This window comes from Ciconia boyciana, chromosome 1, assembly GCF_034638445.1.
Source record: "Ciconia boyciana chromosome 1, ASM3463844v1, whole genome shotgun sequence".
Classification (NCBI taxonomy): domain Eukaryota; kingdom Metazoa; phylum Chordata; class Aves; order Ciconiiformes; family Ciconiidae; genus Ciconia; species Ciconia boyciana.
The window spans coordinates 154,778,448-154,796,036 of record NC_132934.1 but is presented as its reverse complement, the minus strand read 5'-3'; the positions used below and the strand labels follow the sequence as shown (position 1 = coordinate 154,796,036).

Genomic DNA, 17,589 nt, shown 5'->3' with positions numbered 1-17,589 from the left:
ATTGGGGTTTCTAGTTAATATATTCTTACAGGAAGACCATTTTCCTGACGGTCCAACTAATCTATCCTTCATTTTACAAATAATGATATAATTAAGAGAAAAATAAAATGTCAAGTATTTAAATATCCATGGTCCAATATTATGCATGACTAAAAATTCCTAAATAGTCATCAGCTGCAGAATGTAAAGCAAAAATATACTGCTATTTCAGCTGTACCAAAGACCATTATTTTTAAACTAAGTATATAAAAGCAGTTGGATGGCTGGAAAACATCTTTTCTCTGTATTTTGCAGGAATTTACTGAAGTACAAAACAGTGGTTAGGAATAGTAAATCATATAACAGATTAAAGAAAAAGCATCAGTGGATCAACAGGAGAGGAACAGGGAGAAGTATCTATATCAGATGCTTAATCATTATTGAACAAAATTATTCCAACCTTCAATTCACTAACCTGTAGACCAGAAAAAAAAAAGGAAAAGGGAGGTATTCTCTGTAGCTAAGGATATGATAAGTTATTTTCATGACGGAAAAAAAGCAAAAACAAAAAAAGAATTTGTGAAAGGGTGGAACAGAAACAACCTGAAAGCACAGAAGTTTTAATTCATAAGATGTTAGCCTGTCTGAGTATTGAAAGTTTCAAATGTCCCTCCTGGAGTCCTGTACATGAAGTTTCCACCATGCTACAAACCAGACTGAAATGTATTTTTGCTCCAATGGAATTGGTGAAAAGGCAAAAGCTCAAACACACATTTTCCTCTTTTTGCTTTATCTAAAAAACACTAATAAATTCAAGCTCACACAGGTCTTTAGGCTGTCGGCAGAGTTCTTCCATGAATGGCTCCTTGGTGGCCCGTGCAAAGCCAACTTCAATTCTACTCTGCTTCCTAAAAGATGGAAAGATATACCCGAAGATTCACAAAAACATCCAATGATCTATCTCCCTTTAAAAACAATGTTAAGTAGTTCTCTTCTAGATTTCTTTTTTTCCACGCCCAGATAGGTTAGTAGGATTAGGAAATCTTGTATGCTTATTGACTTGGTTGTCCTAAAGGATGTTATCCTGGATCCTCTGTGGTGAAGGATGGCAAATTACTTGTGTGGAGAATTCATTCAAACTAAACGCAAAAAAACCTCTTTTTCTTTGACCACCTCTGCTCTCAGCAGTACCACCTGCATAAGCTAAGTTTAATCGCCAAGTTCAGATCTAATTTCCTAGGCATATCTTCAGGTACTGCATATGAAGGTATAGTTAATATGACAGGTGCAGAAAAAGGAATTTATCACAAGTTTTATGCCTTTTGATCAAATCCCAGGATGTTCTACCCAGTGTTCACCTGAAAGAAAGCAAATCATTCAGGCTTGGGAGAGAAAATGATTCTTTCTATTTCATGATTTTTAATGGCTCCAGATGTATCCACCACAGACTCAGCATCTTTCTCGATGGAGACCCAAACAAAGGTTACTTGTTTGGATATTTTGCAATAGCACAATGTGACTCACACAAGGAATTACCAAGTTCAGCCAGTGAAACACTGCCACAGGAAAAATCACTTGGAAGCTCACATGGCTAGTGGCTTCAACACAAGACAATAATTGTAGTGAAGCAAACAACTCATCTATAAGATACGATTGCAATGTGAAGTAAAGATACTTAAACCAGCCTAAGTATCAGAAGCAGCACAGCCAAGGCACTGTGAAGCTGGCTATGAGCCTCCCTGGCTTTGACATTTGTGCACTATAGTGCGTATGTACATGTGAGATGAAAAAAGAAGAGTACTTGCCATACATGAGCACTCAAAGTAATTGTAAAACCATACAGCTAACGCCTAGTTACCTGCCCTGTACTTGTATTTCAAGCACCCACTGTCACCTTCCTTCTGAAAGGAAAAGTTCATTGCATAGTCTATAGAAAAAGGCACCACAACACACAGACTGCCTAAGTTCAGGCACCTAAACATGCAATACTAATTTTAAGTAGCTATTTGTTTTTCACTACAGACTCTGCCTGATACCCCAGAAATAACCAGAATTGGGTCAACATCAGTTACTTTGTACACGTTCATCTCTGTGTTACAGCTAATTAAGCTTTTTGCTGTTCTGTGCAACACTACCCAGCTAGAGAGAGAACTCCTGTGGAAAAAAAGTATCGCATCCCATCCGGTCCTGTCCCCATGTTTTCCCCCTCATGCCCAAACTGTTGAAGGAGCGGTCATTTCTTAGACAGCTCACATATACATTTCACAAACATTAAAGTCAGACTGAAAAGTGCAACAGGGCATTAATAACGTGCTGTCTTGCACAGAACGCCTATTTAAGCCTTTGCACACACCCTACTAGGAGACCTGTTTTATGGAAGTGAATAATCCGGTTCTTGGACACCCTTCTGAAATTTTCTACAACTTCTCCCACATCCTGATCCACCACGATGATGAATTTCCATTTGTCTGCAACTTTTGTCAGCAGCTTTGCCATTGGATTTACACTGTTTGACTAACCATTTCTCTTGTTCATGCTTCCCTCTCTCATATATTTTCAGTATTGCCACAAAGCAGACAGTCAACACTTAAACTAGCCTTCCAGCTGTCAAGTCAGTTTTGGCAGAGATATCTGGAAAACACACCTCCTCCTTCAGTAAGTAGGGAAGAAAGGATGCAATGCCAAAGGCACAAACTCTTCATTGTGAAGATCCTCAGTATCGCTCCAACCTAGGATCTGGGGCTTTAAAACACGGGTTTAAAGTAGACTCGTTCAATCAATTCAAGGACTTGTACAGACTCATTTGTATCAGCCAAAGCCGAGAAGCAAAATTTTCACAGAAAAACAAGAACACAGGCCATGCACCAAAGACTAGACAAGCATATATTCTTGTTCTCCCTTCCACCGTCCTCTCAGATGCACTTGAAAATAGTCAATATTAACCTCTCTCCCACCTTTTACAGTATGACTCTAAAACTCAGGCCTTACTCCAGGCCAAAATTAGAAAACAAAGACAACCTCTTTTGTTATAGAAGTTGAGGTGCTACTGAGGACTCCAAAGTTGCTAGTGTTCATCAAGCTGCAATGCCGTGGCATGACACTGGAGAGCTTTAGCCAGGCACAGACCTCAGGTCACTGATACTATTCAAGAGAGAGTCTCACTGAACCGTCAAGTAGTTCCCACTTAGGCTAGAACAGTGTGGTCACTTTGCGTGCTATTATTAAATACCACATGCAAAGCGGGGATTTCACATGGAAGCTGGAATACAGAAGTTACTGCAGAGGTTCATGTACGACATTTATCCTGGCCTGCATCAAGTACTCACAACAAACAAGTAGTGTACCCTCCCCATTAGCTTGCCTCCCCAGGAGTCAGTACTAAAATTACACGTTAGAAACAAAATTCCTCCTTCAATAAAATGAATTCGCCACAGATTAATAAATAAACTCTGTTAATTTTGTCTCCCGTTTCTTTTTGATGTTTGTGTATTTTTCACAGTTCCCTCTGACAAGGTATTTCCATATTTTTACTCCATTTGCATGCAAAAGCACTTTCTTTCAGCAGCAGTGAATTTGCCACCTTTGACTTCACTTGTGTATCATTGTATCTTTAAGTTGTGGGACACGGAAAATAGAACTTCCTCCAGGACTTTCTCCAGACCATTATTTCTTCATATTTTTAATCACTTCCCAAGTTCTTCTGCTCTTTTCAGAAAACATTCATTGCAGAAAAAAAGTAATCTGGTGCACTGCTTCACAACAACAAAACCATGCTTCCAGGGATGGTCTAAAGCCAAACCTTTATTCCTGCCTCTGAACCTGCTTCAGAGGCTTCGGATACAGAGCTCACTGACGGTGAACTCTCTTCAGGGGTTTTCCCCAGGTACACAAGAGATTTTTCTCGGCAGCTAACCATACTGTCCCTTTGAACCTCCGCTCTTACGATTTCCTTTTCAAGATGCGAGGACTGTAACCGTACACAGTAATCCCAGGGAAGCTGCCCTATTTATGTACGAGGCACTGGTCTTCAGCTGTCATCATTTTACATGCAACAATTAATGAACAATTAATACGCAGAAGCCAACATCATATTCTGCAGGATAATTTTCCCAAAGGCAAAAAGCAAAAAATCAAAGCTTCTTGGTGGCAACGGGTCCCCGAGCCATGACTCACCAGCAAAAAACTTAAGGCATTTTATTCTCCATAATTTCCATCTCATATCTTGTTAAGTTTCAGCCTCTTGACCACAGGTACACTCTCAGCAGCCTTTCTCACTAAATGATCCCTGATGCCCAAGACACTTTTTGAGGTGATATCCTCTAAACCCTTCCACAAATGACCTCCTCAGTTAAACATACCTCATCACACATTCAGCAACACCCAACCCCAACTGCTACTCCGTCACCATTTCACCTGGTTTGGAAAGCCTTTCCCACATGCCTCAAGAGTCCTCTTTGGTTTTGACTAACCTACCTAACCGTCTCATCTGTAGCTTTTTTTTTTTTTTTTGGATCATTAAGGTTGGAAAAGACTTCTACGATCGTCTAGTCCAACCATCAACCCAATACCTCCGTGCCTACTAAATATCAACCCAATGCCTCCGTGCCTACTAGCTTCTTTCCTCCCAGTGTAGTCCTCTATTTCCAAAAGTCAAAACCAGCAGAATATCGAACAGAGTAGCTACAACTGACCTTCAGTTGTGAGGAAAATATGCTGCTTAATCCTACTCCTTCTTTGTTCTGTTTCAATATGATGGAGGCCCATGCTTCCTCCCTACCTACAGCCAATTTGTGTATTGTTCACCACACAAGGGAACGTTTGCCTCCAGGGCAGCAGGGAGACCAGCTTACCTGGGCTGATCTCGTACTGCAAAGGACTGAGTCACACCCCATCACAAGTACTAATATCAGTACTGGATTATTGAATATATTAGTACTAATAATTGAACTATCTGAACTAATAGTTCTGTATAAGTATTAATAGTTCTAATAGTACGGTACTATTAGAACTGTATCTGTATAGTACTAATACAGAACTATCAAATTGTAGTATATTCAATATATTACAATCCCTGAGAAGTTTGCTGGGTCACCCCCTTTCCAGAAGAAAAACATGTGCAGAAGGAACCATACATCTACACAGATAAATACTGAAAAAAACCAACCAACCAAACAAACAAAATCACCAAACAAAAAAACCCAAAAAACAAAACACCAAAGTCAAGGGACTCAAAGCCTAACTAAGCTAGAGAGGAACCTAACACTTCTTACCAGCTGAACACTCACACCTAGCCCAAAAAAGCTCAGCACAGGCAGTGGCCTGCACTGCTGCCAATGAAACACCGGTGATCAGAAACTCTGAGCTTCACACACGCTCACCAGCACTGATCCATCAGACATCAGCAAACCAGTCACGAGAGGGGTAAGCATCCGTTACGCGGATACATTGCGGCTGACCCAAGCTGCAGAAAAGCCTTTTCCAGGCTACGTTTATCTCTCTTGTCCCTATTAGCTCTGACAAGTCAAAAGGCACAGGAAAAAAATCTGCAGATGCAAAATAACGAGGTGGGGGGTGTAAAAATACGAACTGATAGCTGAATATCTGTGCCGGATTTGGCTGGGATAGAGTTAATTTTCTTCAGAGTAGCTAGTACAGGGCTATGTTTTGGATTTGTGCTGAAAACAGTGTTGATAATACAGAGATGGTTTAGTTGTTGCTGAGCAGTGCTTACACAGAGTCAAGGCCTTTTCTGCTTCTCACCCTACCCCACCAGCGAGCAGGCTGGGGGTGCACAAGAAGCTGGGAGGGGGCACAGCTGGGACAGCTGACCCCAACTGGCCAAAGGGACATCCCATACCATATGGCGTCATGCTTAGCACATAAAGCTGGGGAAGAATGAAGGGAGTGACATTCACAGTGATGGTGTTTTGTGTTCCCAAGTAACCGCTACGTGTGATGGAGCCCTGCTTTCCTGGAGATGGCTGAACACCTGCCTGCCCATGGGAAGGAGTGAATGAATTCCTTGTTTTGCTTTGCTTGCATGCGCGGCTTTTGCTTTCCCTATTAAACTGTCTTTATCTGCACCCATGAGTTTTCTCACTTTTACCCTTCTGATTCTCTCCCCCATCCCACCGGGGGGGAGTGAGCGAGCGGCTGGGTGGGGCTGAGCTGCCGGCTGGGGTTAAACCACAACAATATCCACAGAAGAAAAAAGTAAAATCAGCTAGTTTAGACAGCTAGCTTAAGATGAGAGGAAGGAAAAGAAGGGAAGTTTGCTTCCCCACTTAACCTTTATGTTTCCCCATTATCATGCTGCATGACTACTTGTTGGTAAGTTCAAAACCCAGCCTCTTTCTTAAAATGCAATTACAGGATCATGAAGTGAACTTTATGAAATACTTGTCATTAACTTACCTGTCTGCTGCTTTAATACCAAGCCAGCAACACAGGGGACACGGACCACTAATAATTAAGAAACCCTGCTGCTGGGGGCACCACTTATCTGTCCAATGAATGAATATCAACTTAAAGAGACTGAAATCCAACATACAAACAAGTTTTTACTTTTGAAATATGAAAGCATCAGAAAATTAGCCTGAATCCTAGTGCCACAAAACTGTTAGCTGCAATCACCATGTGTTAGTATTCCAGGTTTAAAGGCGGAGCATGCCCAAGACCCTCAGAACTTCAGGACATGTTTGCACTGCCCGAGATAAAAGCCTACGTGCTAGCTCAAAGCTGCATGCCATCAACACCCAGCAGGAAGTTTTGGTTTACTCCACAGTTGCTGTCAGCACTGCCTAGAAGATATATATACACATGCACATACACATATATATATATAGCTTTGACATCCCGAGTTTCCAACCTCCAACCCTTTCACATGAGAAAGTTCTTCCGGCTGATGCTGTTGCTTACCTTCCTTTGCTCTGAAAAATACTACTTCAAACATACTACTATGAAGGTCTCAAAGCATATGCTCAAATGCTTTAGAGACTAGGCCTCTATCCAGCAGACTAGTCCTTTAAAACATGCTAAAAGTTTACAGTTTCTCTCTTTTTTTGTATAGTTTATGCACCTTTTTTTTTTTTTAATTCCTTTGAATTAACTGACCCAAACGGAAAACAAGCAAATATAATTTGTAGTGTCAGAATCTAAGGAGTAAATAATTCTCTGCACTAAGAGTGCAACAGTAGCCACACTGGGTCAGACACAAGACCGTCTATCCAAGCCTCTGACAATGGAGAAACAGTCAAAAGCAGATGGCTAGGAAAAAAAGAGCATAAAAACATGGCAAGCATATGATACTTCTCCCAGGTATTCTTCCATCCGTGGCTTGTTTCCTTGAGTTGAATGCAATTTCCAAATAACTTCTCTCATAATCATCAGATTGGAAAACTGGAAATGTTGAATTATTTGCTGTGAGCATTTACATAAAAAATAATCAAGTCTGACAACTTCTGCACACCCATTTTACAAGACTTGCAGATAACAACATGAAAGATTTAGACTAGACTAAGCAGCTGACTTTTCCAAGATAAGGAGGGGTGTGAATGTACAACCAAGAGAAGAGTCCTCCCTAGAATAACTGATTTGCACTTCAGACCTAACTTGGTAGAACAGGTCAGGTGTGCACTTCTGTGATTTACTGAGTGATAACAACACAGAAACATACATTTTAAGCACTTTGACACGCAAATTTAATTCTTTCTGGAAAAAAAGTGAGATTTTTCTGAGTAACAGAGTGAGAAGTAATGCAAGATCAACAGAGCGATAAGTAAAAATCACACATATTTTAAATAATTCAGAATATCAGCAATTAAACTTATATAGTACTAATATCAACACATACTTAACTTTTGATCCATCACCGCTACTGCAGATATACTCATCAATCACTAAAGTCTAATCTCGTAAAAACAAAACTCTGTGTTACAGGAACGAAGCTTCAGTGTATCGAGGTTTACATTGTTACAGCCAACTGCCTAACCCACCAGAATAACAAATAACCATCCAAACTGAACTGAAAGTAAAATATAGGAGACTTCTATAGAGACAATAGTCCCCAAAATAATGCTCATAAGCAACAACAAAAATAAGCATACATTCACACACTAAATATAACATGAACCAAGAAAATTTAAAAAGAACATGCATTCCAGTTAACCTTGTATAACTGTGTATTTTACTAGAGTACTGAAATAGTGTAGTAGTTAGTACCAAGCATGCCCTCATTTTCTAGGCCAAATCTTCCATATTTCTCCAGTGTACATTGTGTAAAGTACTCTTGGGGTATTAAGACAGACATCTTGAGTTGGCACTCAGTATTTAGGTAGGTAAGATAGGTGCAAACATTGAACTGTACTTTTGTCACGTTGTTGTGCTAAAGAATTTTTCATCTGCTGGATGATTGTTTCTTTCTGGATTCCCCTGTATATCTACGCACACACAGTTAAAGAAAACAATGTATTTGATGATCCTGTAACTGCTTCACAAGAATTCAGTAGTAAGCAATGTCAGGTTAATAAACAGACAAAAGAGCTAAATTTTAAACTCCTCCTTATTACAAAAATTCAAAGCTTACTTGGTACCCACCTGGTAGAGATAAGAAAGTGACACCATAGAGAGATAAGAGCCACAGACCAAGGACTACAGACATGTTGTGTCCACACAAAAGAAAAAAAATAAATAAGGCAGGCTTTTGAATCTCCTTGTTGACTTAACATTAACAGAGTTGCAGCGTCCACAGGGTCCCTTCCTTCTTCAACAGGACAGGAGAAAGCATGTATGTGCCCTGGGAGCTGCTATTTCTTAGAAGATTAACGAGAGCTGTTAATAAACTAGAGCCACAGACCCCAACATGGTCTAGCCCAGTCTTGGCAATTTCCATCGCTCTGCAGGAGCACAAGTCAACAGGGAGACAGTGCAAGAGTCCGTACCTGCCTCTGAAACACAAGAGAGGGGACACTGGGCTTGACACTAATTCCAACAACAGAGAAGAATAAGGAAGATATGCTATGCCGCCCTCAGCACAATACAACAACACTTTTCAGCTGGCGCTCTGCAAGTACAGCTTCAGCAATCCTGCTACAGAAGTCCCACCAAGGCTCAGGAAGCAGCGGGAGCTTCTACTGCGGTACTACACAGGCAGCAGCATCGGCAGCGGCCCTGCTCCAGGGGGCAGAGGGACTCCGACTGCTAGGAAGGCGATGAGTTCTGGACGCACGTGTTGCCCCGAGACAGGTATCGCCCGGGTGCTTCACCTGGCACCTGGAGAACCACCTCTGGAGCTTTCCAGATGCCACACAGAGCTGGAACCTGAACGTTCAACTAACACTGCATAAAATACTGCAATAAGAATAAACAACTGAAGAAAGGGCTCTAAAACCAGAAGACAAAGCCTGGGAGGGACTTATTTTATAGTATATGATTAAAAAAAAAGCAGACGGGCGTAAGGGAAATTACCAAAGAACAATCTCACCAAAATAATTCTTCTGTTGAAATAAAGCCCACTGCTATTCACCCACATGGGTCTGGCTTTCTAGAAACAAGCAACAAGTACCCCCAGGAGACTTCCCACAGTAAAACATGTCAATTCTAAAACTGAAGTAGATTTAAAAAAAAAATACTGCAAAGGACATAGAAAGCATATCGAAAACAGAGCTACTGGTAGAGAGCTTTCATGATAGTAATAGACTAAAAAAATGCAAGAAGCAAAAGCTCTTAAACATCTCCTTCCCCCCTCCAAAAACTGTTTCTGCATAACTTTTTGGCAGTTTCATTCCTCCCTTCTTCCTTCTCAATTCCTGACACAGGAAAAGCCATTTTGGGCTAGATTGTGACATGAAGTGACACAGCAAATGAACTTCCCTCCCAAACGTCACCAAGAGGAAACTGGAATATTGCACGATACTGCAGCTCCCCAAGTTTCATAAGAAAATATAATCTGCATTCTTCATATTGCCACTAACAAATTTTAACAAAATTCAGCCAAACGTGAAGACAAGAAAAATACCGAACAAGCCATTTCTCCCACGAGCAACTTAATAGGCAAGAGCGTCCATGCACCTCATTTTTCGGCGTACTCTGGCCCTCTACGTGACAGAGCAGAGCTTCCTGACCTAATAACCAAGAGCAAGATATTCATATGACCAAGACCACAAACCACTTCTCCAGTCCCTGCCCTCCCACCTCCTCCACCCCAGCACTCCAAACCACAACCCACGCTCCCTCCTGCATCCCGGAGACGCTGCCTGCCGCAACACAGCGGGCCAGACAACCCTGTGCTGCTATCCCAGACAGAAACTGCCTGCAGCCCACGCTCTCTGCGCATTAAATCCTTATGTGCAGGCTCTCATCGCTGAGGTGAAAGAGGGAGCCACATCCGAACGGCTCACGAGTTGCGGGTGTTGGAAAGTCTGAGTCTGACGACAGCCGATATCAATTGGACATCTGAAAGCACGCAGCGAGAAGTGGCGAACGAAAGTTGGAACCTCTCTGGCTCCTGCCTGGATTTGCAGTCAGCAGCCACCCGCTCGGGCAAAAGAAAGCCAACAGGCACGGCAATCTTCTCTGTACATCCACATTGCGCCAAGCCGGTCCAAAAATACCAGAGATCAGCAGTCGTAAGGTCCCTTTTGGCCCCTCAAAAACACACTTCTTCCCAGACTTTGTTCTACTGCCGAATCATTTGTTTTAAGCGACTAACGCTACAGTAGTACCGAAATAACGCGCTAAGCGCCAGGCACCCCGGGAGGGTTTCCCGGTGCCGGCCGCCCCGCCGGGGCAGAGCGGGGCTCACCTCTCCATCTCCCGCCCTCGGGTTCTCGGAAAGGCGAAGCTGTCCCGAGCCAGGTCACCCGACCGCAAATCTTTCCCATCAACAGCTCTTACATTAGGGCCGAGCCAAAATTAGGGAAAAGAAAAACGCGCGCAGAGCGAGCAAGGCACGGACGGTGCCGGCGGGCAGTCCCCGCCCGAGACGGCGGCGGGGCAAGCGCCGCTCCCTCCGGACCCGGAGGAGAGGGGCAGCCCGCCGGCAAACACCCCGCAAGTTTCTGGGAGGCCCTTTCCGCCGGGGAACACCGGGAGCCCGCGGGGCCGGACCCCCCGCTCCTCCGGGCCGCCCTGCACCGCGCCCGGGAGAGGGGCCGCGCCGTGCCGGGGGCCTCACCCGCCGTGTCCCAGATGGAGATGTTGTAGGGGCCCCACTGCTTGAGGTAGAAGGCGCCGCCGACGGTGCTGACCGTCTCCTGGAAGCGCCTCTCCATGTAGCGGTGCAGCAGGGAGGTCTTGCCCACGTTCATGTCCCCCAGCAGCACCACCTTCCCGTCCGGCTTCTTCATCGCGGCCCGGCCCGGCCCGGCCTGCCGGCTCCCGCCCGCTCCGCCCGGCGCGGCGGAGCCCGGAAGCGGCGGGACGAGGGCCGAGGGCCGCCCTCCGCGGGCACCGCAGACTTCGCAGGCTCCGCCGGAGCCGCCGCAACCGCGATTCGGCCCCGGCTCCTCCTACCCCCGGCCCGGCCCGGCCCCGCTCCTGCCCCCGCCCTCCGCCGGCGCCAGGGGGAGGGGACGCGGCGGGGAGGCGGCCGGAGCTCGGCGAACCCCCCCACCCCGGGCCTCGGTCTCGGTCCTGCTCCGGAGGAGCCGGGTGATGTGTGCCGGCCGCCCCGGTACCGCCCGCCCCGCGGCAGGGTGGCTGCTGGCGGGCTGCCGAGAAGCCGCCTCCCGCGGGGGCGTCGGGCCGGAGCTCGGCCACGCCGAGCCTTCGGGGGGATGCTGGTGCACCCCGGGCTGCCGAAGTCTCTCCCGCCGGAGATGACAAAGTATCCCGCTCCGCAGCTCTCCTTCAGCCCCAGCGGAAAGCCCGCTCCTGCCGCTCCCCTCCCGGGGTGTACACGGAGAGGCAGAAAGTTGCTCCGAAGTAAGCATCTCCCACGGAGCTGTGCCAGTTGCCAGACAAACATGTTGGCCTCGGTGAGAGGTAGGTTTTCTGTAGGAATCGGGGATTATTTTCCAAGTGGCAAGTCTACCCGCTTTCACGGTCAGTTGCCCAGCTGCTGTAACTCAGCTTAATTCCAGTTCAGGTGACAGAATCGCAGTCATTTAAATTACCCAGAGATCTAGCCTACCATTCTTGCATCGATCATCTTCGTGCCAAACAAAACCAGGGAAAATATTTTAATAGGACGTAGACACGTTACGAATTTTGGGCAAGGAAAGGGATAACGTGCAGACCAACTGGAGGGGAAACAACCGTTAGAGTACTTTTAAGAGAATTTACCAATTATCAATTTCCTCTCCCTCCCCACGCGGAAGCATTCAGATAGCAGCACTTTTCAGAATGAATGAACACGCATCCTCACACTTGCATGTCTCATGTCGAAACTGTTAGAATTTCTTTAGCCAGTCTAGGTTTCACATTTACGTGATGCTTCGATTTTTGCTTACCTGCCAAAAAGCAATTGCTCCGTAGCAGGGATTTTTTTAAGCCATGGCCAGTTAGCTTTGCTTATTCTGCTTTTACTGTCCAGATTTGTGGTTTTGCAGCTGTACCTGGTGATACATAATTTCAGTTCAGAATTGGATACCCACCAGATATTAAAGTACTGGAGATACCCAGAGAGAGAGAGGATGTTAAATTATTTGGAAAAAAAATGCTTACAAGAGACTCCAAAATAATAATATGGGATGTGATTCTATGTAATACTATGTGTGTGGGGGTTGTTTCACTTTCATTATTGTATGGCAGTATTTTGCTGTGGTCTGTGCAGCCTTCACCCCGGATTCCCGTTTCCTGCCTGGATTCCCAGCTCAATCCCAGAGCTGGGAAAAAGAAACTAATTGAATGAGAGTGCTTCTCTGAGGTAGTGCAACGCAAGTAGATTTCTTCTGGGTGCCTGGTATGAAAGCGTAAAAGGAACAGACGTTCTTTTTGCATGGATACTATTTGCAAATTCCCATGTGTGATGCCCGTTACTCCCTTTTGAAGTGGCAGGCACCGTTTCAGAAAGAGAAAAGAAGAATCTTGTATCAAAGAGTTTAGACCATGAAGATCTGAACCAGTAAAGGGATCCTCGATGTATGTACTCTCACCTTATGCATTGATTTACTGTCCACATAATAAGGAAATACCTAAAAGCTTAAGTATGATTATTGATTTACAGCAGAGCTTCTGCTACCAAATCATAGCAGTTAAAGCGCTTGAAACAATTATTTCCGTATTTTACCAAGATTCTGCTGCACTTGAGTTACTTTCATGTACTGAAAGTAACTCAAGTACTGAAAGTTACTGAAATGTAGCTCTTTCAGGCGTTCAAAACAGGTATCAATAGTTTCTAACAGTGATGCAGACAAGCTAGGACAGAAAACAGTTTCAATAATAGGGTGAAAATGCAACTGGGATTTTAGGTTTTGTTCATAAATAACATGCACTATAAAAAGTGAACACTGCTCCTTTCACAGATGTTTTCTGCAGTTGCTTGAAACAGATACCCACATCCCCACATTTTTGAGTGTGTGTATTTCCAGCTAGCAGCGGTCAGTCAGACAGGGGACTCTCCTGAAAGTGTCACCAGCCAGCTTTCACTGATGGTAATGTATTATTTTGTATGTTAACCGTGGCCTAGCTAAATGAGACGACAAATCTGTCTGGCCCAATACTCATTTGGAGCCGGTACCACAGCTAATGACTCTGACTCAGCCAGGGATGTGCTATATACCAGGGATGTGCATTATCCCACTACTATATACCTCCCACTCACCACTTAAAGGATCATCTCTGTTTCATAGTAATCTACCCCTAATAATCGGATGCAATAAGACAGGAGAGTACTGTGTGTTGTTTCAGATCCTTGAGAGAATTTAGGAAAATGGTGATGTGGACAGGTTCCAGGTATGTAGAAGGGCTCCTGAGGTAAGCCCTTAAAGGCTCAAGGTTGTGAAGTCCTCAGCAGTCTGAGCTTCCCCTGACCTTAGAACATGTTCACCAGGCACAGCGCAGTGTGTTTGGTTATTACTGCCGACGTCTCCTTGTATGAATGCGCTCCCATCTACAGCGTACAATTTAAGTCGCCTGTTGTTAAAGTCAAATGGCTCATGATAGTCTGTAATGCAATATAGATAATAACAGACCGTATATGAAAATATTTGGGAAAACACTAAGAGCCTGTAATTTGCTCTCTAGCCCTCAGATGCATAGGCCTCTTGCAAGATCATTTCCCCAAATCACTGAGTTGTCTGTACCAGGAGGTCTCCACTGTAGTAAGTATGGGCATGAAGAACGTCAAAAGTCGCTTGATAGGAAGGAATGTGGAATACTTTACTGTCTGGGCAGTGCATGTATGCAGGCTGTACGCATTGTCTGGGGTTTGTTTGTTTTTCATTTTAGAGCATCTGAGGACACCATTTAATTACAGTGAGGCTGTTCATTAGCCTTTCTGACAGCGTGGCAACGTGGTCACCATGGTTGGTCTCCAGATGTTCTGGAATTCAGACACTTGGGCTAGCTTACAGAGGCAGACAACGCATTAAAGTTTCCTACTGATTTCTGTGCTAGATTAAAACCCCCTCAAGAACGGGAATGTCAGCCTTGTACGCCTGCCAAAAACCTGAGCCAATAATGACTGTACTGGCGTCAGGGTAACTCAACCTTTCTAGTCTCCCACAGTATGGAAGCTGCCTAATTTTGCAGAAGAAAATTAGAGCCTGTTTATTTGTTTCCTTGCCAGCCTTCCCCAGGTATTTATATACATTGTCCTGCCTATGGGACCCATTTGGTCTCCAGGCTAACAGTATTTTGCAAGTTTGCATGGGGTGAAATGTTTGTCACAGAACAGGGTTGATTTTTGCTGAGCTGATCTTTTGGAGACAAATTGAGCAAGCGGTTGAAGGTGTATGTCATGCCAGCTACTAACTGCTGCCCCCAACGTGCCACAGGTTTGCTGTGGCCTTGGTGTTCAGCACCTCAATCTGTCTCTTTTTCCTCCTCTGGCAGCGTTTCTGTCTTCTGGGATGTTGAACCTCCATGACCAGACGAGTGCTTTCTGGAGATACCACAGGGGACCTCAACGGGACTGTTGGTAATGATAAAGGAGGCACAAACCGCTGAAACATGCTGCTTTTTAAACATGGACGAATCCATAAAATAGAGACATGTACCTCTGCTATCTAGTGAATACTAGACAAGGCCTTACGAACAAAAGAGAAGGGCAATAAGGGAGGCTTATTCCTCATCCTCAAAACGTGCTGGCACTCCAGTGGTTTATCTGTTGCACCTCTTGGTGAGGCATGAGGTCACTGCAAAAGCTATGAACAGGTAGCAGTTTGTGAAGCACGGCAATTTCTGGTTTTGTTTCTGCTTATTGCCTTCCTTTATGACTTCTTTCTTCTAAATGAGCAAATGAGCGTGCAATGCTCATTAAACAGAAATATTTGCACTCCTCATCTTCCAGACAGCTCACTCTCAAGGCGCTCTCTTTCAGGCTACAAAGCCTGAAAGAGCTATTCATCACGTTGCCACTGTTCTGTCTACATATTTATCCTTACATAGACTAGGTTTTTCCTCTTCACCCCACGGATTAGTCCACAGCCTAGATGCCCTAATCAAGGGAAATTGCCCTGCACTTCAAATCAAGAGTTAGTCTGCTTTCTCTAGGGTTGCAGTTCCACCCCTTTCTCCCTCTCCTTTTCCCACCCCTTTCCTTGTGCTGGCACTGGCTTCTGCTTGACCTTTCCCCAAGCCAATTGAGCTTGATGAGCTGATGAAATGCTAGCTCAACAGTGACAGTGAATAGTTTTCTGCTGGTTTTGTGATCAGCACAGAGGAGGCTGAGGAGTCAGCCCATGGTTGGGGCCACTGAGCTTCAGTTCCCCGGAGCTTCAGCTGGGCAGTGCTGGCTGCTCGCGCCAGCGAGGTGCACGGGCCTTTGCTTCCCCTCAGCAGGTGTCCCTGCTCTGCCCTCTCTTCAAACCTTGCACCTCAGGTGTAGGACTGTTTTCTTTCACCAGGACTGAACAAGCATATCGCTGTATTACTTCTGCCTGGTAGGCGTCGGAATCACAGCGCGCTGAAAATGAGACGGGTAAATCAACCAGCTTGAGACATCCTTATCATGGAAAAGCCTCACCTGGATGATTAAAGTTTGTCTGTGTTACAGGCAACTGAAAAGAAGGTCTTAGATAGAAACCATAAGGCAACCCAAGCTGTAGATACAGCCAGCAAGCTGTAGTAAACTCTTCCCTGATGCACAGATGCTAGAGATGCGGATGAAAATAGGGGAAATAGGGGCTCAAGTCCCCACCCAGGGGAGTTAGTTAGGAAGTTAGTTTAGCCTTCATTGCTCAACTGTGAGTCAAGGTCTCAAATCAGCTTTCTTCAGTGAGGAATCTGAGTTTGAGAACAGCAGGCAGCCAGCACTGTGTGGAGGGAGCAGCCCTGCTGTGCCCACACCACCAGCCAGCTCGATTCTCTCCTTACTAGTACTTCCCATTCATCAAAATCATCCAAGTCCTCCAGTATTTTGCACCTATCTAGACAGATTGATATGTTTTACTATATGAAGGAACCAGTGCTCTAGTTTTTCTAGACTTTCTGCTATATGAAAGAAAAAACTTTTTTCCTGAACTTCAGGGGGCTTAGTGTGGATGCACTCACAAAATGACATGGAAATATAGGACTGGGGGCTTGATCAGAAAGTAAGCAATTGTGATTCAAAGTGATCACAATGCAAGAAATTCTCGTAAGTGCACAAAATGTGAGTTTTGCACAGATTTCTTTTTTCGAACTGCAGCATTTTAAGGTCTAATCAGACTCCATCGACACATGAGAACCGAAGGCTGTCCTACTATTCTGTCATGTTCCTGGAGTTTAATAGGGCACTGTGCGTGGATGTGAGAGGTCTATATGCCTGCGAGAAGTTACAGAATTGTGGCCTATAAAAAGATGTATTAGGTTTTCACTCTTTCCAGCATCATGAAAGGGATGGAGTAAGTTAGCTGGTAGTAAGACAGAATTTGCTTTAGTTCTTATAAACTCATCAAGATTCTTGTTCGTAATAAACAGATCCATGTATCTGTGAGAAGTCCTATGGACTGCAGCAGCCCACGAATGGGAATCTGAGTGCAGGTTTGGCAGAATCAGATGGCACAATCCTGGTGACTAATAATGACATGGCAGCCAAAACGAATGCAACTTGTGACCTTTAAATGTGAAGTTGTTTTCACAATGCAGGTTTGTGACAGTTGGAAGAACTTTATTTTTATGTGCAAGTTCAATACTGTCGTAATGTGAGTCGTTAAAAAAAGCAACATATACAGAAGAATAGACCTGTGTTTTCAGCTGAGCCCACCTTGTCGCTATTGACATTCATGCATATCAAGTATCTTCTGCATTTTATACCCTACTTTAAGCCATTTCTCTAGGCTGTGAGCCATAGCTATTCCCTATGAAGAAGTTCACATGGTGCCAAGCTTGTCAGCATTGTTCCTGGTCAGGAAGAAAAGGCCATTGAGGAGTGTCACAGACAAGTTTGCCTCAGGGCAAAATCACAGCCAGTCAGGAGTTACATTTTGTCCTGCCTCTAGCCGTGTTGCTACACTTTTATTTCACCAT

General features: G+C 44.6%; 1 protein-coding gene and 1 long non-coding RNA gene across 3 annotated transcripts in view; one reads left to right on the top strand and one right to left on the bottom strand.

Annotated features, from left to right (window-relative positions):
• Positions 1-11,724, bottom strand: part of RAB20 (RAB20, member RAS oncogene family) — a 29,054-nt gene extending 17,330 nt beyond the window's left edge. Inside the window, exon 1 of the mRNA XM_072849880.1 lies at positions 11,153-11,724. Within this exon, the coding sequence (XP_072705981.1) occupies positions 11,153-11,324 (172 nt within the window). The 5' untranslated portion in view covers positions 11,325-11,724. The remainder of the gene's footprint in view (positions 1-11,152) is intronic.
• On the top strand, positions 11,597-14,240 carry LOC140646253 (uncharacterized). 2 transcript variants are annotated; one of them, XR_012040382.1, is made up of 3 exons: positions 11,597-11,961; positions 13,469-13,571; positions 14,164-14,240. It is a non-coding gene; the product is annotated as an uncharacterized lncRNA (long non-coding RNA). The 2 variants fall into 2 exon arrangements; XR_012040383.1 differs by having other exon boundaries at positions 13,443-13,571.
• The last annotated feature ends 3,349 nt before the right edge of the window (positions 14,241-17,589 follow it).